General features: G+C 42.8%; 1 protein-coding gene across 2 annotated transcripts in view; it reads left to right on the top strand.

Annotated features, from left to right (window-relative positions):
* The first annotated feature begins 99 nt into the window (after nt 1-99).
* PPP2R2C (protein phosphatase 2 regulatory subunit Bgamma) overlaps nt 100-23,327 on the top strand; it is a 105,446-nt gene continuing 82,218 nt past the window's right edge. The window contains exon 1 of one of the 2 annotated variants that reach the window (XM_063310288.1): nt 100-271. In XM_063310288.1, the coding sequence (XP_063166358.1) occupies nt 202-271 (70 nt within the window). In that variant the 5' untranslated portion in view covers nt 100-201. The remainder of the gene's footprint in view (nt 272-23,327) is intronic. The other variant, XM_063310289.1, reaches the window with a different exon arrangement.

Genomic DNA, 23,327 nt, shown 5'->3' with positions numbered 1-23,327 from the left:
GCTCCCGGCTCTCTCCCGGACAGAGGGAGGCTCGCCGCCCGGCCCGTGGAGCGGCTGCCGCGGCGCCCTGCGGAGGGCGGGCAGGGTGGCCCACCGCGGCTGAGCGACGATGGCCCGAGCGCGGGCGACGCTCTGCTTCCGACTCGGCTGGGGCCGCCCGTCCGCTGCCGGCGCCGGCGCCGAGTAATCCTGGGGTGGTAAATGGGCGAGGGTCCGGACACCCCGAAGATTAACCAGGGCTTTCTCCGGGACCACAATTATGTGACTGAAGGTAACACGTCCTTATTCCAACGATTATCTTCTGCTTGGGATGTGAGAGCGAGCAAAACGTAAAAACAACAAAAAGCGGTTCGGATGACTTATGTATAAGGGAACTAATCCCTTGCGTAACAGGCGCACCCAATTTCTCTAGTGCCGCTAAATCCCAGGAATTTCCCCGGGCTCTCCCAGAAAGCTTGAATAAGAAATGGGGCGCGCTGACCTCCTAACAGTGTGTAAAAAGCCGACCCTGCAGGGTGGGGGCAGCTTCACCGAGGGGCCCTTGAGAGCTGGCGCCCCCGGCAAGCGAGCCTGGAAACCCGTATCCCACGCTCCCGCTCGGCGCTGGAAAGGAGGACAGCCTCCCGCATCTTTCTGCCTGGGAAGCTGCGGCTGTGCCGGGCGTGGGGGGCGCGGGGGGTGAATGCTGCACAGGTAGAGCAAGCCTGCCCTTTTAAACCAAGCCAGGTGCATATTTACAGCAGCGTTTAGCTTTACAGCATCTTCCTGAAGAGGTGGTTTAGATAAGAGGGAGGCACGCAGCATGTTTGCCAGCCTGGCTGTGGGATCAGATTAATTTATAATCATTATGCAGCATAATCCGTTATTTTGTATACTGTGGCACTGTCGGCTGGATACAGGAATTCCCTCCGTTGGCCCACCCGCCTGGATATCTGGGATGTGCTTTTTCTTGTAGAGTGAAATGATTACAGAAACAAGCTTGGGAGAAAATACTAGTAATTTGCTCAGCCTGAAGGAGAAACACTGACAAAGTTCCGTCATTGTACAGTTTTGCCTTTGAGGGTTTCTGCTCTTATTCTGCCTTCCAGTTCTTCAGAGTGCCTTTACGCTGTCTCCCAGTCCATTTTTGTTGTATATCAAGCTGTATGCATAGGTATTTTAAAAGCAGGCAGTTAAGGCCATTTATCTGGGGGAAGAGTCAGGGAGGGAACAGCTGCTGCGTGCCCTGTCTGATATGCAGCTTGACCTCGGGGCGGTGGTGGACTGACCAGGACGGGTCTGCAAGGGTCCTGTCTCCAGGGGTTAGAGAGAGAATAGTCTGACCGAATGGAAACTATTCCACTGTCATCTCGAGAAATTGATATGACTGATACTCCGCTTTGATTTTACTGAGCATCCTGCTAATTCATGATGACTCACATTTAAACAGCATCTCTACAGCCTCCCACCAGCAACATAGCTTGTAAAACATGGACATCGGTTACTCTTTTTCCCCTGACAAAAGAGGCATGAAGCTCTGTGGCTGCATCCAACCCCCAGCCCCCCAAGTTCAGGGCCACCCGGTGGCTGGTTGGCGTCTTCCTTGGAGGTGACAGATGGGAGATGGGCCAATCTCTCCGCATTAAAAATGGGCTTAAGAGAATTCCTTTACGCCTGCCTGCTTTTCATGTGACTTTGACTGATGAACTAATAAGCGTATAGAATATCAGCAAGCACATTTGCAAAGCTTCTTCAAGCCTACAAGCCTGTAAGGCGTTTGGCTGTGATCCGGGTGGGGAGGAGAAAACCCTGCAGCTGCCCGCAGGGGAACGCTCAGCCCCTCCTCGGTTCTCCTCCCCAGGGCTGAGAGTTTTCTGGGCCTCTGGCTGGACACCTTCTAGAACCTTCCCGGAAGTCCACCCCAGTTAGGCGCCCACACAGGCCTCTGATTCCCTCCCTCCCTCGGCCAGGAGCTGGTGATGCCTTGTTGATTTAGGAGTCAAGTTCAAGGAAGCCACGGCACGTGCCCAGGCCCCCGGGGTTTGCTGCAGTAGGCACGGGGTGTGTCTGATTCTGGGTCCATTTCATCTTTAGAGCTCCCTTCCCAGTTTTCCCCTCTGCAAGATGTTTTCGGCATCTCTGTCCATAATATTGCTTTTTTCTCTCTCTAGAGCTGTTAAAGTGCTTTGCCTGACAACTCTAGATGAAATTGTAATGCTTCGTATGAATACTATTACAGGCAATTATAAACACATGACTAAATAAATAAATAAATAAATGGCTAACGGGATTAAAATCTCTCCTGTATTTCCATACTAGAAGTTATCTGTATGGGATAACATTTTTTGACCAGGTTGTGCCACTGTAGTCAGCAGTTTCCCATGTGTGGATTGTAAGGAACGACTGCCACAACAACAAAAAAAGGGTGGGTTGAAAAGGCAGACTGATGCTCCAGAAAAATGGCCACTGGATGCAAGGCTAGGTTCAGCCCGCCAGCAGCTCTCCCAGAAAATGTTCTGCTGGGTTTGCAGCTAGTCCCGCTTCTGTAACTGGGCACAAGTGAGATGCCATGCCTTTCGCAGCTGGAGCAGGACTCCGGATGGCTGCAAGTAGAATGAAAGAACCTGAGACCAGCTCTTTGGTTATCATCCCGTCTGAGTTCATTGAACTGTGACGAGATGTACTGTGTGTCTAATGCTTGAGGGTGTGCGTGAAATGAAACCCCCATTTAGTTTGGAGTGCAGGAAAAGCGGCTCCCTCGGAACCATCCTGCCGAACTGGCTGTGCCCTGGCCGGGCAAAGCGTACTGGTTCCAGCCAGAAGGACTGAAAGGCTCTCCCTTTCTAAAAGGGATTTTGCCCTTTAGAAAGGCAAAATCGTAGCAGCGACTTTAAAGGACAAGCTGGGAGAGCCAGGAAGTTGGTTCCCAGTCTGCTGCTTGGGTTGGCAGGTTTTCATGGGGATGCATTGGTCTTTAGCAAGTTTTGAAATAAAGCTTTTTTTCAGCATGCTGGGAGCTAGAGGCAGGAGAAGGCCTCTTTATATAAGCCTTCTCAGGTTTTGCAGACCTAATTGGAAGGGCAGGAGGTTCAGGTCCCTATCAGGGATTGCACATAGTTTGCTTATGGCTTTTCATAGAATAGGAGGTGGCTGTTTAGGCCACCAAGTCCAGTCCTGTTCCATGTAGTCTTTTTCCAGTGCCTGCTTCAACTCGTCCATTAATTATTCCCATGGTACTTAATTCCATTGCCAAACGTCTCTTACTGACACAAAAATGTTGCTAATTTTCACTCGGAATCTGCCATCCTGTGGTATAAATCCATGATTCTGTGTCCTGCATTAGGATGAGAGAGAGCAAGCCTTGGCTACCACCTTCTTCATCCTTTCAGGCACTTGCAGGGGGCTCTCCTATCCCATGAACAATTCCCTAAGTTTCTAGTCCTGTCATCCTCATCCTTTTCTGAACCTGTCACAGTTTGTCTGAATCCTTCTTAAACTGCAGTCCAGAACTGGAACAATATTCAAGTGATGCTTGACCGATGCAGAGTAAAATGTAATTATTACATCTTGTTAGTTGAGAATTATATTTCCATTAAAGCAATCTAAAACTGTGTTTTCTTTCCTACAGCTAAATCACACTGCTGATTCATACTCAGTGTCTGAATACAATTCCAATATCCTTTTCCTAGGAAACTTTTACAAGCCAAATGTCCTCTAACTAATTAACTCACTAGTTACGAAATTATGAAAAATGAAATAATTAGCAAAGAGATAGGGGAAAAATAAGAGATACCCAGTGAAACCAGTGTGGTTGCAGAAAGAGCTTTCTGATAAACTGAGGAACACGAAGGACAAACTTTAAAAGTGGAAAGGGTGCATAAAGCAAAAGCAGAATATCAGGGAATATCTTGAAGAGGTCAGGAGTCTATGACTCGGAATGAGCTGGGGCTTGCTGTGAAAGCCAAAAATGGCAACAAAGTGTTCTTTTGGGTATATGTAAACCAAGAGGAAAGTCAAGGAAATGGTCGATCTGCTGGTTGGAGAAGTTGGTAAGGTTATAACAGACAAAAGGGAGAAGGCTGAACTGCTTAATTCCCTCCAGAGCTGTTAGGAATCAGGCAATATACAATTTTAATAAATAAATAATTAGGATGATAATAATATGCATTTGTCTTTTCACAAAAGGAAAAAGTGGTTCAATCTATCGGAAGCTACACTATAGGGAGCAGAAATGTAGGACAAAAGAGGCAAGGAAATGCTGCTTTGAACGAACTGCAGTTTCCAGGGATGATTGAATTCTATCCCAAGGAGTTAGTGGAACTATCAAATATGATCTCAGAATCATTGCCTGCAAGTTTTGAGAACTTCTGGGGCACCGGGGATGTACAAGAAGAACTAGGGAACTGAAACATTAATGGGTAAATTAAAAGAATTTGGTGCAGTAGCAGGTTTCAAGATTAATAAACAGAAGACAAAGATGTTAATTTATGGCTGACTGGAAATCCCTTATAGACTTTTTGCATGAAACAGAAAAAAATGAACTTATGATTTATTGTTGATTAGAAAAAATATATAATAGAAAAAAGTGAGCTTTTCTTTTTGTAACTGTAGAGTAAGAGGTAATTTTGTAATTATACTTACTGTACATTTGCTGCAAAGAAAATTGGAAGCTACTTCTATTTCTTCTCTTTTTCTTTATTATATTCCTATTTTTTCTTTTCTATTTTTTTCTTTTCTGCACTTTCTCTTTTTATTCTTTTCCTTTTTATGTTGCATTAGTTTTTAGCTTTTTAATTGTAATTTTTAATAAAATTACTATAAAAAAACCAAAATGGAATAATGCGGGATGGATGGTCCCACAGCCAGATGGGTTTGCAGTTTGTTGAATAACTGTATGCAGCATGTGGTCCTTATAATGGGTCTACGTCCACATGGAGAGTGGTATGCATGGGGTACCTCAGGGTTCTGTCCTGGGCCCAGTGCTCTTCATCGTTTTTGCAAAGCACTTACATGAGGAATAGAAGGGATGCTCATCACATTTGCAGACAACACAAAGCTGGGTGGGATAGCTACATCTCAGAACATGGGCTCAGGGTTCAAAGGGAATCTTATTTTCTTTATAAGTTTTGATTAAAAGTTTTAAAGAGAAGATAAAAACTATCAAAAACTAATATAAAGAAAGAAAAAAAGGGAAAAGAAAGAAAAAAAGAAAGTTACAGGAAAAAAATATAAAAAGAGATAAAAAGAAGAAGCTTCCAATTTTCTGTGCAACGAATAGAGGTATGATTACAAAGTTACCTCTTACTCTGTGGTTCCAAAAGGAAAGCAAAACCACAAATCATAAGGCATTTTTTTCTATTTCATGCAAAAAGCCTATAAGGGGTTTCCAGTCAGCCATAAATGTAGATATTGCCTTTTCTCTGATCAAGGAAGTCAATTTAGCCATCTCCACAAGCTCCATCATCTTCACCAGCCATTCCTCCATAGTGGGGAGTGTCAAACCTTCCCACTTTTGAGCATATAATAATCTCACTGCAGTTATCATATATAAAAACAAAGTTCCATTACTTTTTTCTAGCTGTCCATTAGTCCCAAAAGAAAAGCCCCTGGTTTCAATTGTAGTTTAGTCTTTAAAATCTTCTAAATTAGTGTATGTATTTTTGTCCAAAATTTTTTGGCTTTTTTACACATCCACCAAACATGATAAAATGTCCCTTCATCTTGTTCACATTTTCAGCATTTGCATTTACATATCATTTCTTGTCTATAAAATGCTTCTTGTGCTGAGAGCCACAAAGGTGTTTTTGGGCAGCAGTCCCCAACCTTTTTGGCACCAGGGACCGGTTTCGTGGAAGACAATTTTTCCACGGACCGGGGGTGGGGGGGAATGGTTTCGGGATGATTCAAGCGCATTACATTTATTGTGCACTTTATTTCTATTATTATTACACTGTAATATATAATGAAATAATTATACAACTCACCATAATGCAGAATCAGTGGGAGCTCTGAGCTTGTTTTCCTGCAACTAGACGGTCCCATCTGGGGGTGATGGGAGACAGCGACACCCGAAGTGTGTTGCTTATGTCCAGTCTACTCTGCAATCTCGTTTTGGTTGCTGCCACTGCAGAAAACCCTGCTTCACAAAGATAGGATGCTGGAAATGGAAGCAGGCTTTTCAGTGCTTCTGTGGCAATCTCAGGATATTCCGCCTTGGCTTTAATCCAGAACGTGTGGAGATTTGAAGTTGCCTCAAACATACTTTTAAGGCCACCGTCATTTGCGATCTCAAGCAGTTGATCCTCTTCTAGCACAAAGTTGACTCACCTGGCTTATTCACAAATGAGTCGCGGATCCGTTCCTTCCCAGTTTGGGGTCTTTTGTGGTTGGGAAGCAATGCTCAAACTCTTTTGAAAGCTGAGACAGGTGATCGTGCACCAGCTGGGAGAAAGAAGGCCCTGGCTCAGTTTCTTTCAAAATCTCTGCTGATGTTTGAAACGTGTCAAAAATCCCAAGGTTCACTCGTCGCCCCCATAATTCCAGTTTGGCTTTGAATGCAGCCACTTGAACACAGTCATTCTCCCCTGAAGTGACAGATTGAGTTCATTGAGCAGGCTGAATATGTCACACAAGTAAGCAAGTTTTGTGACCCATTCTGTGTCACTGAAATGTGCTGCCAGTGGTGACTGTTTTTCTAAAAGAAATCTCTGGAGCGGCTCTTGTAACTCAAAAACTCTGGCCAGTGATCTACCTTTAGAAAGCCATCTCACTTCTGTGTGCAAGAGACGATGTGTGTGCTCTCCGTCCATCTCCTCACAGAGCTGCGTGAACAGACGTGAGTTAAGGGCAAGTACTTTAATGTGGCTGATAATTTTAATCACATCCTGCAAAATGTTGTTAAGTTCAGGTGACTTTTTTCAGCTAGCCAGCATTTCTCTATGGATGACACAGTGTGCAGACTGACATTCAGAAGCAACCTCCTGTAGGTTCACCTACAGTAGTGAAACCAGAAAGCCGTCCAGACATGGCAGCTGCTCTGTCCGTGCATATACCGAGACAAAATGACCAATTCAGTTTTCCTGATATGTAATCATTCAAGACTTGAATAGTTCTGCAGCTGTGGTGTTGGTTGGCAACAAATGTGCACATAACATATCCTCATGCACATGCTCCTGAAAAATATATCGCACAAAAACAAGCATTGTTGCCCTGTTGTCAACATCAGTAGACTTGTCAACCTGGATTGCGTACCACGGTGACTCGTTAATCCTCTCTAACAATGGTGTCTCAATATCCTCTGCTATTTCATCAATTCGTCTAGTTATGGTGCTAGCCGAAAGAGGAACACCTGCCACCTTCTGAACTGCAGCCTCTCCTAAAAGTTCACAGCAAACGTCCTTAGCAGCAGGCAGGATCAACTCTTCACCCATAGCAAAGGACTTCTTAGCTTTAGCAATGTGGTTAGCCACTAAGAATGATGCTCTCAGTGCAGACACATTCGATGAAGTGGTGGCCTTCAGTAATTGCTTCTGTTCTTCATGTCCATGTTTTTTTCTTTTGAAAAACTCCAAAGGCTTGTCTTTTAATGCAGGGTGCTTGGTCTCCATGTGGCAAAGCAGTTTTGAAGGTTTCATGGCTTTGTTGGATAGCTGGTTGCCACGTATTATACAAAGTGGGCTTGGAGAATGTGAATCACCTGTTGCAATGAAATTTAAGCAGGACTGCTGGTATTTTCTTTTAAATGCAGCTTTCTTTTTGTTGGCAGTCTTAGAGTCTTCTGCTGTCTCATCATTGGGTCTTTCCCCCTTTTCAAAGAAGCTCTCCAGCGACGTTCGTTTTTTACTCATTTTGGCTAGGGGTAGCTTGTGGGCTTACCAAAACAGTGACTGAGACAAGTGCACAGTGTGGGAAAGAGGCATGGATGGAAGTGGTAAATAAAATGATGGGCGGGCCACACGTGGACTAAAATAAGTGTCGATTCTGACTTCTCATAAGGAGCACGCAACATAGATCCCTCGCATGCGCAGATTACAGTAGGGTTCGCGCTCCCATGAGAATGTCCTGTTCTGAACTGTGACTTGACATGGAAAGTGAAGTAATAACCTTTATTAATACAGTAAGTGCGATACAAGTTCAGCGGTTAGTTGCTGGTTGGCACACGGCGGGCTTGGCATGAAACTCAGGATAGTGGTAAGCAGGGTAATGGCTTGGCTTGGCGAGGTTGCGCTGGCGAAGGCAAGGCTTGGTAGATTTCGCACTGGATCCAAGCAAGTCTTGGCAAGACTCACTGGCAAAAACAAGACTTGCCAGGATTCGCACTGGGTACAACAAGGCTTGGCAAGATTCACTCAGGCAACTACAAGACTTGGCAAGATTCTCACTGGGCACAACAAGGCCTGACACAGAGTACTTGCGTGCTTGCCAGCAGGGTTGAAGAGCAGAGTCCTTTCTAGAAAGCCAGCAAAGTCAAAGCAGACCCAGCCACAGAATTCCTTGGATTCACAAGGCACACGTCAGGCACTAGGACCGGCACAGAAACCAGCAGGTTCAGGCAAGGAGCTCCAGCCTGGTAACCCTTGGAGGCTTCCGCAGCAGCATGGCAGCAATGGGGGCAGCAGTGGAGAGTGGAGGAGGTGTAGGAAGGTAGGACTTGGTGGAGGATGGGTCAGCAGGGCAGGGCTGGAAGCGGCTGAGGGCAGCAAAGACGCAGGAAGGCGGGCTTGCCTGGTGGTCTGGCTGTGCAAGGCTTGGAAGGTCTTCCCAGTTCTGGGTCGTAATAGGTGACGTCTGGAAGCTGAGCCTGAAGAACGGCTGTCCCCAACAACATGTTCCTCTTTTTCCCAACCTTTTATTCTTTTTTCTTCGCGCCGTTTGGAGATAGCAGCCCATGGGCTTGCTTTCTTTTTGGCGCTCTTCCTAACTGTCAAGCTGGGCTCTGTTGTGACTTTTCTGTTGCTGCTGCAGAGCTCAGCACTTTTCCCGCCGTTGCTGCAAAACTCAGACTGCGTTCTGGCAGAGAACCTTCCGCCGCTGCTGATCTGACAGGAGGCGGAGCTCAGGCGGTAATGCGAGCGATGGGGAGCAGCTGTAAGTGCAGATGAAGCTTCGCTCGCTCGCCCACCGCTCGCCTCCTGCCCTGCGGCCCGGTTCCTAGCAGGCCACGGACCGGTACCGGGGGGGTTGGGGACCCCTGTTTTTGGGCACACCCTTGATTCGTATTTATTCCATATTCGCAAAATGGCACATCTAACGTAATGATTTTTAAAATCTACATTAACCTTAGCTTTACTGTACCACAGATATCCATGCCACTCAAATCTCAGATCGTGTTCTTCTAACTCCGATAGCCTTCTATTTCTCAGCAACCCTTACAAAAGAGTAAGATGAAAGAATCCAAACTAAACAACAGGTGGCAAAGTATAGGTTCAAATCTGGTAGGCCCAATCCTTTGCATCTTGTAGCACCTTATATTTAACTCGTGTTTTTTTTCCCCTGCCATACAAATTTAGATGTATCCTTCTGCCATTGTTTAAATGGTACATCAGTTGCCAAAACAAGTATTGTCTGAAACAAAAATAACATTCTAGGTAAAACATTCATCTTAATCACAGAGATTATCGCCAATAATGACAGTTATACTTTGTCCCATCTTAATGTCTCTTCTTTAACTTCATTCCATGTCTTAACGTAGTTATTTCGAAATATCATACATGTCATATTTTTCAGTGATACCCAAATATTTTACCTTCTTCTCAATCTTAAAACCCATTTTATTCATCAATTCTATTTGATATTGTATTTCCATATTTTTGTTAACATCTTTGTATTCTGTTTATTAATCCTAAAACCTGCCAATGCACCAAATTCTTGAATAAATTCTTGCAAAATTATTTTCTGTCTTTCAGCTAAATTGTTGTAAACAACTTATTATTCAATAATGATATTTGTCTGTAGTTTCTTACTGAAGTCCAATCTTGTCCCTCTTTAGGTATTAATGTTATACTGGCCTCTTTCCAAGTCTCTGGCAACTTTCCTCCCTGTAAAATAGAATTCATTGTGTTTGTAAATGTAAAAGTTCATCCTCAAAGCACTTATAATACGGGCTCAGTAGTCCGTTTGGTCCAGGTACCTTTCCTGGTTTACTCTTTTTAATAGCTTCGGAAACTTCCTTTATTGTTATCGATTCATTCGTAATTTGCCTTTGTCTGTAATCCTCAGTAAATTTTGTTTTCTAAGATATTCATTTATTTTCTTCAATGGAATATCATGTCCTTTATACAAATAAGAATAATATTGATAAAATGTTTTTTGTATAGCCACATTGTCCATTAATATAGTATCTCCTGCTTGTAATTTCAATATTATTTTCTTTTCTCTTTCTTTTTGCACTTTATATGCCAACCATTTCCCTGGTTTGTTCACAAATCCAAAATTTCTTTGTTTTGCATAATTCAATTTTATTTCCATTTCCCTTATTGTTAACATGGATAGCTATTGCTGTAAAATCTTAATTTGTTGAGAGATACTTATATTCCCTGAGGAGTTCTTTAATGCTTCTCTTCTTTTTATCTCATCCAAAATATTTTGTTTTCTCTTGCCTTTTCTTTTTGAGTTCAGAATTATGTTGTATCAGATAACCTCTAATAAAGGCTTTACTTGCATCCCAAACCATTCTCAAATCAGTACCTTTATTTAAATTAATTTCAATTTTTTTAAATTTCTTTTTACAGTCCTCAAAAATTGTTTCTTTCTTTAACAACACCTCATTTAATCTCCATCTAAAACAGCTAGATAAAGATCTATGTCTTTCTGAAAAATAAGTATACTCTCTTGAACTACCATTTTTCTGTCTCCTTATATCAACCAACCCTAAATTGTCCATCAAATCAAAAAAGACTTTTGGTAATTTACTGTACCTTGAGTAATTTTAATATTTTTTCTCAGAAGTCCTGTTCAGTTGCGGAGAGATCACTTTATTCCAATCTCCCATCAAACACCAACTTTCATAAGAAAAGTCTATTAATCTCTCTGTAAGTTTTTTGTAAAACATCATTTCATCCTCATTTGGGGCACAGATTCCCAACACCATAGTTTTAACCCCATGTAAACTGACTTCTCCCCCAACAAATCTGCCATGTTCATCAGTTCTGGTTTTAGTTCTGGTTTTAGTTAGGGATTAATATACAAAACAACTCCATTTTTATTTTTAATATCTGCTAAAATAAATTCTTCACCCAAAGTTTTATAGGTCAAATATTTTGTATCTTTTTTTCTAATATGAGTCTCTTGTAGGCAAATAATGTTTTAATTTTTTCAAATAATGAAATATATTTTTTCTCTTTTGAGGAGCATTTGTTATATTTATATTCCATGTTAAACTTTTGTAATCCATAACCGGGCCAAAAATTTAGAAAAGTCAATACCTATAGTACCTAATTCAGTATCATCTTTTTCCAGTTCCTGTTGCATCTGTTGTGATTTTTGTGTAGTTTCCTCTGAGAGATCAATTTGCATCTCCTCCAATTCTCCTTTAAATCTTTCTAAAAATTCTCATGCCTTCTGAACAGAATTCAGTCTAAATCTCTGCTGTTTAAAAGTAAAAAACCACGCTTTCCAATTTCTCCCATTGAAACAGGATCTTTTTCTGTTTTAATTTTTCAGCCAAGAAGGCATGTTCTTTTCTCTTAAGTAAAATTCTAATAGGAATCTCTTTCAAAACAATTATATCTGTATTATCCATTTTCAAACTTGTATTAAAATGCTACTGCTACAGAACTTGATCCCTTTTCTTCTTTCTAACAAAGTACACCAAAATATTTCTTGGGACATTTTTTGTTCTAGCAAATCTGTCATGTTCACCGTTCCAATGGTCTGGATCCATTGTAACGTTTCGCATGTCAATTTTCCTGATCCGTGTCTGTCATTTGCTGGGAGGAGAATTTCAGCCGTGCCGGGCTGTAATCTCCTTACTGTTACTGAGGAATGTATGTTTGGGTTATTGCATGTGTTCAGGGTTACTTTCCCAGGCCGATGTGTAACGGTTACCAACACCTGGGAGGGGGTGGTTGCTATGGTGGGGCGAGGGGCGGGATCGGGAGTGAAGCGAGGGTTTTTAGTTTGTATTTGGTCATTCTCAGCTTTCTTTGTATTTGCACACTATTCTTTCAATAAATCAGTTTTAATTAAGAACCTGCTTGTGAGGCTGAGTATGTCAGAATAGGCAATCGTTACAAAATCTAGAATTTATTCTATAAACTTTATCAATTTCCTCTTCCCAATCCAGAAAATTTGCCAAGATACTAGTAGTCTGTTCTCCGATATCTTCATCTGAAGCCTCTGGAACAGCTGTAAATCTCAAACAAAATTCTTTCTCTCTCAGTTCCAATAAAGCCAGATTATCTAATTCTCTTTAGCTATAACTTCTGTCTTACTCACAAAAATTTCCACTTTATCATTAATTTGTTTCACCTCTCCAGATACTTGCTTTATAGAACTTTCCACCTTTTAAACATCTTCTTTCATCTCCTTTCTCAACTTTTCAAATTTTTCATCCCTTTTTTCAAAAGCTTCCAATGTATTTCCCATTTGTTCAAATAATTTCTGAAGCACATCTGGTGTAACTGTTTTTCCTGCTCTAGCGAGCCCCTCCTGCCTTCTCTTGTCATTTTTCTAATAGTTGCTATTGTATATTATAATCCAAAAGTGAAGGTATCTCAAGCAAGCAAAAGGAAAAGGCAAGCCTCCCCCCCCTTTTTTAAATCTTTCTGTGGCTTTAACACTCTTGTTCTAATAGTTCTCCGTAAGGGCTAGGGTTAGGGTTAGGGCTAGGGTTAGGTTCAAGCCACAACACACACCACATCACCCTGGCAACAAACATCATAGTTTAGTTCATTAGCATATCTTTTATTATGTAGAGCCTGCCAATTATTTATTTATTTATTTTTATCTCGCCTCTATTATTAGATTAATTAATTAGATATTACTTGGATGTACTCTTTAACATTAAGCAGAAAGCATTCCCATGAAAGTCTGGTCTCTTTAACTGGCTTAGTGCAAATTAATACCAAAGCAATTTCATTAAAAGTAAAAATAAAAATAAAAAATAGAAAAATGAATGTCTCCTTTATTTGTTTTAAAACTTTCTTTAATCTTCTCTTTGTTAAGCTTTTTGAAAAAGTTCTTAAATCTTTAAGTCCTTAAAAGTCGAACTACTGCACGGACTTCTGGTGGAACGGCGACGCAGAAGCCAGCACGTATATGAGCACCTCTAGATGAATTTAAAATTTATAATATAAACATTGGGCAGGAGCTTAGTTGAAGCATACAGCATTAATACCAGCTGTGGCTTTTTTGAGACGAGCCAAGTGATTGTAGACCTGGGGTTTGCTGATAACGAAGAATGTAAACTGAAGGTGGAATTCAAGGTGCCACCGCCCACAAAACTTTGTTTTAGCTCTCCCAGTGAAAGTACAGATAAACAACTCGTGTAGCTGAGAAAATTTACCATTGGCGATGGAAGATTAACTGAGAAAATAAGGAGGACTGCTATTATTATCAGTAAACCCTTAAAGTCTCTCTCTCTCTCTCTTTTTGCAATCCCGAAAGAAGGTTTAACTCACTGCAAGGAATCTTGTCTTTGCCACAAAAGAAATCTATCTATATCTGTCGATTAATTATTTCCAAAAGTGGTTAAGAAATTAGGATGGTGACTTCCGGTGGGAATATGGCAATCTGAACAGCTGTGCTTGTGGGCTCCGCAGGCAGAACTGACAACACGGCAGTTTTTTGTGGGCTCAGGCAGGTTTCCCCTGAAGTCCTGGAGCATTTTCATGGATGGAAACCTCTCGGAATCATCCCATCTGTCCTCCGGAACAGCGCCTTGCAGCCAGAGGATTGCAAACAGCATTCACGCTAGTCTGGTAAGAGACGCCAGGAGGCTGGGACATTACCATTTTTGAGCCGTGCTGTAGCCTTAAAAGGATCGGTCACCCCATTTCTAAATCACTCAATTTATATATATATATTAAGTTTATGTATCCTAAGAGAGGCTTTCTACAGCAAGGAGAAGTGATCTCTCTTGGTGCTTATTGTTATTTTTGGGATTAATTTTTAAAAATCTTTTAAGTTTTGGCTTTTCCCATCCAAATACTAAGGAGGATTGAGAATAAATAATTGCCTCCCTGTTATTATTTTTGTACTGAATTTGAAGAATTTAATATTTTCCTACACCTTGAATCTGCTGTTCCAAATCTTCAGCTTTCTGTTGCCACTTTCCTTGGGAGCTGCCTGTTAGCATACTTTCACTTGTGTCAACATCTTTCAGAAATTTTCCATTAACTCCTACTTTCGCTAGTCAAGAATCTAGGGGGCGCCATAAACTACTGCCTGAGACATGGAAGATTTCATGCAGACTTTCTCAGAGTTCTGTTGTGAGCTTAAGCAGATTTTTTTATTACTATTATTCTTGTCCAGCTATTATGCAAGATAATCGGGACATAGTAAAAAACATCAGCTTTAAAATGTGTCATCTGGCTGGGGTTGTTGTGGAAGAAGTTGTGGAGCTCAACAATGATAGAAATGTTTCTACTGACAGCGAGATCGAGGCTTTTGATGAACTGCCAGATGAAGACCAGATTGTGGAGTTGAAGGAATTAAAGAGACAGATCGAATTGCAAACCATGAATGGAATTGTTTTTCTGATGGAAAGTTATGGGAAGGAAGAGGTTTTTCTCTACAGGAGATTTTTTGCTGAGAAGTCAGAGTTTCTAAGGGGGGCAGTTGGGCTGTTTGGTTTTTTTAATGAAAAATGCACTGTGTGTAATATGGAGATACGTAAATGCCTTGGTATATTTTGAAGTGGGGTAAGGATTTAAGAATATTTATTGGGATTGCTTTTAAGGCCTGTTTGACTTCATTCTCTTTTAATGACTTGGATTAAGATTAATAAGGCATAAGCAATAAATGTTTGGTTTTAGGTTTAATAGGATTAAGATTGTTATAATTGTAGTATTATTAATTATAAGAGCAGATAATTCATATGTTTTTTAGTTTGATCTTTATTATAGTGGACAGAAATGTATAGAATAGTGGTAGGAAGGAAATAATTAAATAATTGTTTTGCGGGGGGAGTTGATTAGGAGGTTTATATATTTCTTTTCCTTTTAATGTAAGGGAAGGGAGCAATTGTATTTAGTGATTTTTATAATGTGCTAGTGGAATGATTTATAGAAATAATGTGATTTTGGTTTGACATAGAGTAAGGGATTGATTATGGAAGTTGCTGTATATTCTTGGTGTTAAAAGTCAGAAGTCACCTCTTTATGTAATCTTGAAAATTCTTTTTTCTTGTGTTTTCACACTTCTTTAGTTTTTTCTTTTTCTTTTTGTGGTTTTTTGCTTTTTTGTAGTTTTTATCTTTGCTTTAAAAAAAGAGAAATTAGGATAGCAAGGCTTAATTGTATAGGCTACACCGCAGTTGTGAGTGTAGGTGGAATTCCAGGACTCCTGGCTGCTCAACCCCAGAGCTGACTGCAAAAACTTCCATTTCTGCAGTTTACCCGTAGGGAGCAGTCGTCCAAAGCACAAGTGGGTTATCCAGGGAGATTACGCCAGCCAGAATCGGGCCAGTGTTCTTGGCCACAGTGTCTCTCCACTCCTTTGGAGATGTCAGCCCACCATAATTCCTCACCGGAAGCTCCAAGGTTCAATGGGATCTTGATAGACTTGAGCATTGGGCTCAATCCAACAAATACACTTCATTGTTGAGCAATGCATGGTTCTGCACTTAAGTAGGAAAAACCAGATGCACAAGTACCTTGGCAGTAGTACTTGTTAGCAAGATCTGGGTGTCCTGGTAGATCACAGATTAAGCAGGAGCCAGCAGTGTGCTGTAGCAGTCAAAAGGGTTGATACAATCTTGGTCTGCATAACAGGAGTGTAATCCTCTGCTCTAGGCTGTGCTGGTCAGACCTCATGTGGAATACTGTGCCCAGTTTGGGTCTCCACGGTATAAGAGTCAGCCCTATAAGTATCAGGAAACTAAGTCCACAGGAAGAGCTACTGCATATCTTACTGAGATAGGCTATGGTGACAGTCTTGCAAGTCTGCTTGGTGGTTGTGAGGTTCTGCAAGATCTTTGTTGTCTCTGTTACTCTTCTTTTCTTTCATGGTATGATCACACAGAATAATGTCTTTTTCTCCTATTTCTTCGTGAATATTGGTGTTTTCTGAACTGTAAATAAAATCTATGTTTGTTTATATGAAGATGGTGTAATTCTTTAAGAGTGGCAATTGGGGAGAAAGTAAAGGAGAGAAATAAAAAGCAAAGCTCAGACCGGTTAAAAGTAGTAGCTCCAAGACTGTCTAATAACGTATATTCTTTACCACACCTTTCACTGCATAGAATAACTCACACTACACAATACAAAGATAGTGAGGGGCTTGGAGGCTAAATCTTATGAAGATCTGGGTATATTTAGCCTAAAGAAGAGAAGGCTAAGGGGAGACATGATAGCAGGTTTCCAATACTTGAAGGACCATCCAGGGAGGAGGATGTGGGTTTATTCCCCAGAGCACCTGAGAGTAAGACAGCCAGCAGGTGGACGCTGAACAGAGACAGAACTTGAAATAAGGAGGAATATCCTGACTGTGAGAGCTTTTAAGCACTAAAACAACCTACCTCCTGGAGTTGTGGGTGCTTCCTCATTGGAGGTTTCCAAGAAAAGGTTAGCTATCCATTTGCCTGGGATGGTTTGAAGATTTCTGCCCCAGGCAGGAGGTTGGACTAGAAGACCTCAAGATCCCTTCCCACCCTGTGATTCTGTCTCTACACTTGATTTGTTTCCAGTATGGTAGTTTTGCACTAGTCTTGGTTATATTTCATTTTGTGTGGCTGTTGTTATCCGAGAGTTTCTAGCAGCTATTGGGGTGCTGCTCTGCAAGTGTCCAGTTGTAAGACCCTTTTCCTTAGGTTGGGCTCTAGGGATCAGCTGGGATTGCTGCTACTGTACCAGCCTCCCTGCTGCATAGCAGCCTCCCTGCTGGAGCACCATGACCTCACCGGAGGGTTGGTGATGGAGTTTCCCAGGCTTATGGTTCTGGGGAACTTCAATCTGCCTTCCCTGGGACTGGGGTTGGAGGTAGCCCAGGAGTTCATGGAAACCATGACTTCCATGGGCCTGTCCCAAGTCATCCAGGGCCTGACTAGGAATAGTGGTCACACTCCTGATTTGGTGTTCTTGTCGGAGTGGTGCCTTTGTGATCTGGAATTAGGGGACCTTATCTTTGGTCCCCTTGTCATGGTCAGATCACAATCTGGTGACTATGAGCTTCTCTAGGGCCACCCCACTTTGCAGGGAGGCAGGACCTATAAGGAGGCTTTGGTTCGCCCCCTTCTTAAGAAGCCATCAGTAGATCCCACCCTGATGGACAATTTTCGTCCTGTCTCCAACTTTCCTTTTTTGGGGAAGCTTGTTGAGAAGGTGGTCTCACTGCAGCTCTAGAGGATCCTGGACGAAACAGATTATCTGGACCACTTTCAGTTGGGATTCAGGCCTGGATATGGGACGGAAATGGCATTGGTCACACTTTTTGATGATCTCTGGAGGGAGTGGGATGGAGGCAGTGCATCCATCCTTGCTCTCCTTGACCTCCAGGCAGCTTTCGATACCATCAACCATGGTATCCTTCTGGAATGGCTCTAGGGGTTGGGAGTGAGGGACACTGTGTTATCCTAGTTCACTTCCTTCCTCTGAGGCTGTTTTCGGTCAGAGTTGATTGGGAACCAGAGGTCCAACCTGTGGCCCCTGCTTTGTGGGGTTCTGCAGGGGTCGATACTTTCTTGGCTCCTGTTTAATATCTACATGAAGCCACTGGGTGAGATCATCTGTCACCATAGGGTAAGATATCATCAGTATGCTGATGATGCTCAGCTGAACGTCTCTGTCCGTGGTGAGTTAAGCAATGCTGCAACTGTCCTTTCTCGGTGCCTAGAGGCTGTTGAGATCTGGATGGGGAGCAACAGGCTGAAACTGAACCCTGACAAGATGGAATGGCTTTGGGTTTTGGGCTCCTTGGTTCTTGGAGAATTACCATCTTTGGTCATGGATGGGGCTGCACTGGCCCAGATGGACCCAGCGCCTAATCTGGGGGTTCTCCTGGACTTGAGCAGCAGGTGGCAGTCATGGCCAGGAGGGCATTTGCATGACTGCGAGTTGTGCACCAGTTGTGCCCATTCCTGGACCAACATGCCCTTCTCAGAGTCACCCATGCCCTGGTCACCTCCCGTTTGGACTATTGTAATGTGCTGTACATGGAGCTGCCCTTGAAGAATACCCGCAAGCTTCAGTTGGTTCAAAATGCGGTGGCCCACAGTTTTACGCAAGTCTAGATTTGGGCATCTGTCACCTCTTCTGCAGGAGCTGCATCGGCTGCTGATTTGCTTCCGGGTCCAATTCAAGGTGCTGGTTATCACCTTTAAAGCCCTGCATGGCTCGGGGCCAGGTTATTTGAAGGACCGCCTTTCCCCAGTCACATCTACCCAGCCCACCAGAACTGAGAGGGATGGTATGCTGCGGGTCCCATCAGTCAGGGAAGTACCTCTAATGGGACCACAAAAAAGGGCCTTCTCCGTGGTGGCTGCCTCCCTATGGAACATCATTCCCCCAGGCATAAGATTGGTCCCCACCTTGATGCTTTTCCAGAAGGCCCTGAAGACGTGGTTCTGTCAGTGGGCCTGGGGACCCCAGGTTGAGATGGAACCAATCAAGTGGTCGATCTGAGTGTGTTGGTTGCCACTGGGGTGTGTGTGTGTGTTGATGGGTTTTTTATACTGTGGATTTTAATTCTGTAAGCTGCCCAGGTCACCATGTGTGAGTTGGGTGGCCATATAAATTTATTAATTAATTAAATAAATAAATAGTTTTTGTCATTTTTAGTCATTTCTCTAACCTACCAAGATCATTTTGAATTTTATTTCCATTTTCCAAAAAATTAAGTACCCTACCCAAATTTATGTGATCTCGTAAAAATTCTGCACTACCTTAGCCAAGTCAAGAATAAAATGCTGAAGTTCACAAGACCAAATCTTGTAGCACCCCACTTGACACCTCTTTCCAGATTTATGAGGAACTATTGATGAGCACCCAGACTGCGATTTGTGAGCTAGCTAAAGTTCCACGTAACCGTCATGCCGGCTCACCTGTGCTAACTTGTTAATCATAAGTCATGAGAACTCTGTCAGATGCTTTGATGAAATCCAGATATAGTATTCCTAACAGTATTCCCACAATCACTAGATGATTTTTAAAAATTAGATTCGACTTGTTCCTGGCAAATCCGCGCTGACTCCCAGTAACACATGCTCTGAGCCCTTCCGCTAAAACAGTGTCACCTACTGGGGCCTGGGAAGCCACCTTCTCCACAGTGGAGCCTGCCCCTCCTGAAATCTGGCTTGCCTTGACCCTCCTCGCTACCTTCCAGGAAGGCCCGGAAGCCCTGGCTGCTCCCTTGGGCTTGGGGGTCGCGCGTTAGAGAAGCTCGTCCCTCAAAGTGGAGAGTACGTTGGTGTGCCCTGGTGGTGTTTTTGGTTGCTGTTTTCTGTGGCATTTTGGTCTATTGCAGTTTTGTTTTTATTGTTGTGTACTGCCTGGAGTTCTCCAAATTTCTCAGGAGGTGCTTCTCTCAGGCAGAATCTGGAATGAGACATGTACTTAGTTTATTTTCCCTGAAGCTTTGAAATCAAACAGTCAAGCGTTTTTGAAACTCCTTTTACTATTCTGACCTCACGAGACCATAGATCTTAACCTGGAGTCACACTAATAAGCCATAATTAAACTCATACCACTCCAGTGTTTTCTTACAGTCCAAAAATACGTTTATTGTTATCTGGAAAGCGCAAGCCATGAAGGCAAGTGCTGGTTGCAAACACTGAGGCAATGAACGGACGAAGAGAATGAAAAATGTCAAGTAATGTAAAGTATAACTAGATAACAACATTTTTTGGCTTAGCTGGTGGAAACAGCTGTTCATAACTCCAAATTTAAATATAACTCTTATTCATTCTGACCAGTTTTATTTACTGTCAGATACACACAACTCTGTTACTCTAAATATAGCTAAATTTTGTTATGCCATGTGCAAAACTTCAGCAAAGGATCGTTACCTTGTCGTGGTGCTGGAGCTTGAGCACCTCAATGATGCCATGAGCTAAACCGTGAAGGGCCACCCAAGACGGGAAGGTCATGACAGAGAGGTCAGACTAAATGCGATCCCTGGGGAAGGTAATGGCAACCCACCTCAGTATTCTTGCCGTGAAAACTAAATGGATCAGTACAACCAGAGATATGTCGGTATACCATCGGAAGATGAGACCCCCAGGTCGGAAGATGGTCAAAATGCTACTGGGGAGGAACAGAGGATGAGCTCAACTAGCCCCAGACGTGATGACGCAGCTAGCTCAAAGCCGAAAGGACGGCTAGCGGCCGACGGTGCTGGTGGTGAACGGCGAATCCGATGTTCTAAGGATCAACACACCATCGGAACCTGGAATGTAAGATCTATGAGCCAGGGCAAATTGGATGTGGTTATTGGTGAGATGTCAAGATTAAAGATAGACATTCTGGGCGTCAGTGAACTGAAATGAACTGGAATGGGCCACTTCACATCAAATGACCACCAGATCTACTACTGCGGACAAGAGGACCACAGAAGAAATGGAGTAGCCTTCATAATTAATAGTCAAGTGGCTAAAGCAGTGCTTGGATACAACCCAAAAAACGACAGAATGATCTCAATTCGAATTCAGGGCAAGCCATCTAACATCACAGTGATCCAAATATACGCCCCAATCACAAATGCTGAAGAAGCTGAAGTAGAGCAGTTCTATGAGGATCTGCAGCACCTACTGGACAACACGCCTAAAAGAGATGTTATTTTCATCACAGGAGACTGGAATGCTAAGGTGGGCAGTCAAATGACACCTCGAATTACAGGTAAGTATGGCCTGGGAGAACAAAACGAAGCAGGACACAGGCTGATAGAATTTTGCCAAGACAATTCACTCTGCATAACAAACACTCTCTTCCAACAACCTAAGAGACGGCTTTATACATGGACTTCACCAGATGGACAACACCGAAATCAGATTGATTACATCCTTTGCAGCCAAAGGTGGCGGACATCTGTACAGTCAGTAAAAACAAGGCCTGGAGTTGACTGTAGTTCAGATCACGAACTTCTTCTTGCACAATTTAGGATCAGACTAAAGAGCTTAGGGAAGACCCACAGATCAGCTAGATATGAGCTCACTAATATTCCTAAGGAATATGCAGTGGAGGTGAAGAATAGATTTAAGGGACTGGACTTAGTAGATAGGGTCCCGGAAGAACTCTGGACAGAAGTTGGCAGCATTGTTCAGGGGGCGGCAACAAAATACATCCCAAAGAAAGAGAAAACCAAGAAGGCAAAATGGCTGTCTGCTGAGACACTAGAAGTAGCCCAAGAAAGAAGGAAAGCAAAAGGCAACAGTGATAGGGGGAGATATGCCCAATTAAATGCAAAATTCCAGAGGTTAGCCAGAAGAGATAAGGAATTATTTTTAAACAAGCAATGCGCGGAAGTGGAAGAAGACAATAGAATAGGAAGGACAAGAGGCCTCTTCCAGAAAATTAGAAACATTGGAGGTAAATTCCAGGCAAAAATGGGTATGATCAAAAACAAAGATGGCAAGGACCTAACAGAAGAAGAAGAGATCAAGAAAAGGTGGCAAGAATATACAGAAAACCTGTATAGGAAGGATAACAATATCGGGGATAGCTTTGACGGTGTGGTCGGTGAGCTAGAGCCAGACATCCTGAAGAGTGAGGTTGAGTGGGCCTTAAGAAGCATTGCAAATAACAAGGCAACAGGAGACGACGGCATCCCAGCTGAACTGTTCAAAATCTTGCAAGATGATGCTGTCAAGGTAATGCATGCTATATGCCAGCAAATTTGGAAAACACAAGAATGGCCATCAGACTGGAAAAAATCAACTTATATCCCCATACCAAAAAAGGGAAACACTAAAGAATGTTCAAACTATCGAACAGTGGCACTCATTTCACATGCCAGTAAGGTAATGCTCAAGATCCTGCAAGGTAGACTTCAGCAGTTCATGGAGCGAGAATTGCCAGATGTACAAGCTGGGTTTAGAAAAGGCAGAGGAACTAGAGACCAAATTGCCAATATCCGCTGGATAATGGAAAAAGCCAGGGAGTTTCAGAAAAACATCTATTTCTGTTTTATTGACTATTCTAAAGCCTTTGACTGTGTGGACCATAACAAATTGTGGCAAGTTCTTAGTGGTATGGGGATACCAAGTCATCTTGTATGCCTCCTGAAGAATCTGTATAACGACCAAGTAGCAACAGGAAGAACAGACCACGGAACAACAGACTGGTTTAAGATTGGGAAAGGAGTACGGCAGGGCTGTATCCTCTCACCCTACCTATTCAACTTGTATGCAGAACACATCATGCGACAAGCTGGCCTTGAGGAATCCAAGGCTGGTGTTAAAATCTCTGGAAGAAACATTAACAATCTCAGATATGCAGATGATACCACTTTGATGGCTGAAAGTGAAGAGGAACTGAGGAGCCTTATGATGAAGGTGAAAGAAGAAAGTGCAAAAGCTGGCTTGCAGCTAAACCTCAAAAAAACCAAGATTATGGCAACCAGCTTGATTGATAACTGGCAAATAGAGGGAGAAAATGTAGAAGCAGTGAAAGACTTTGTATTCCTAGGTGCAAAGATTACTGCAGATGCTGACTGCAGTCAGGAAATCAGAAGACGCTTAATCCTTGGAAGAAGAGCAATGACAAATCTCGATAAAATAGTTAAGAGCAGAGACATCACACTGACAACAAAGGCCCGCATAGTTAAAGCAATGGTGTTCCCTGTAGTAACATATGGCTGCGAGAGCTGGACCATAAGGAAGGCTGAGCGAAGGAAGATCGATGCTTTTGAACTGTGGTGTTGGAGGAAAATTCTGAGAGTGCCTTGGACTGCAAGAAGATCCAACCAGTCCATCCTCCAGGAAATAAAGCCAGACTGCTCACTTGAGGGAACGATATTAAAGGCAAAACTGAAATACTTTGGCCACATAATGAGAAGACAGGACACCCTGGAGAAGATGCTGATGCTAGGGAGAGTGGAAGGCAAAAGGAAGAGGGGCCGACCAAGGGCAAGATGGATGGATGATATTCTAGAGGTGACGGACTCGTCCCTGGGGGAGCTGGGGGTGTTGACGACCGACAGGAAGCTCTGGCATGGGCTGGTCCATGAAGTCACGAAGAGTCGGAAGCGACTAAACG

This window comes from Candoia aspera, chromosome 8 (genome assembly GCF_035149785.1).
Source record: "Candoia aspera isolate rCanAsp1 chromosome 8, rCanAsp1.hap2, whole genome shotgun sequence".
Taxonomy (NCBI): Eukaryota; Metazoa; Chordata; class Lepidosauria; order Squamata; family Boidae; genus Candoia; species Candoia aspera.
The sequence above is the reverse complement of the archived record's forward strand: the minus strand, read 5'-3'. Positions and strand labels throughout refer to the sequence as shown.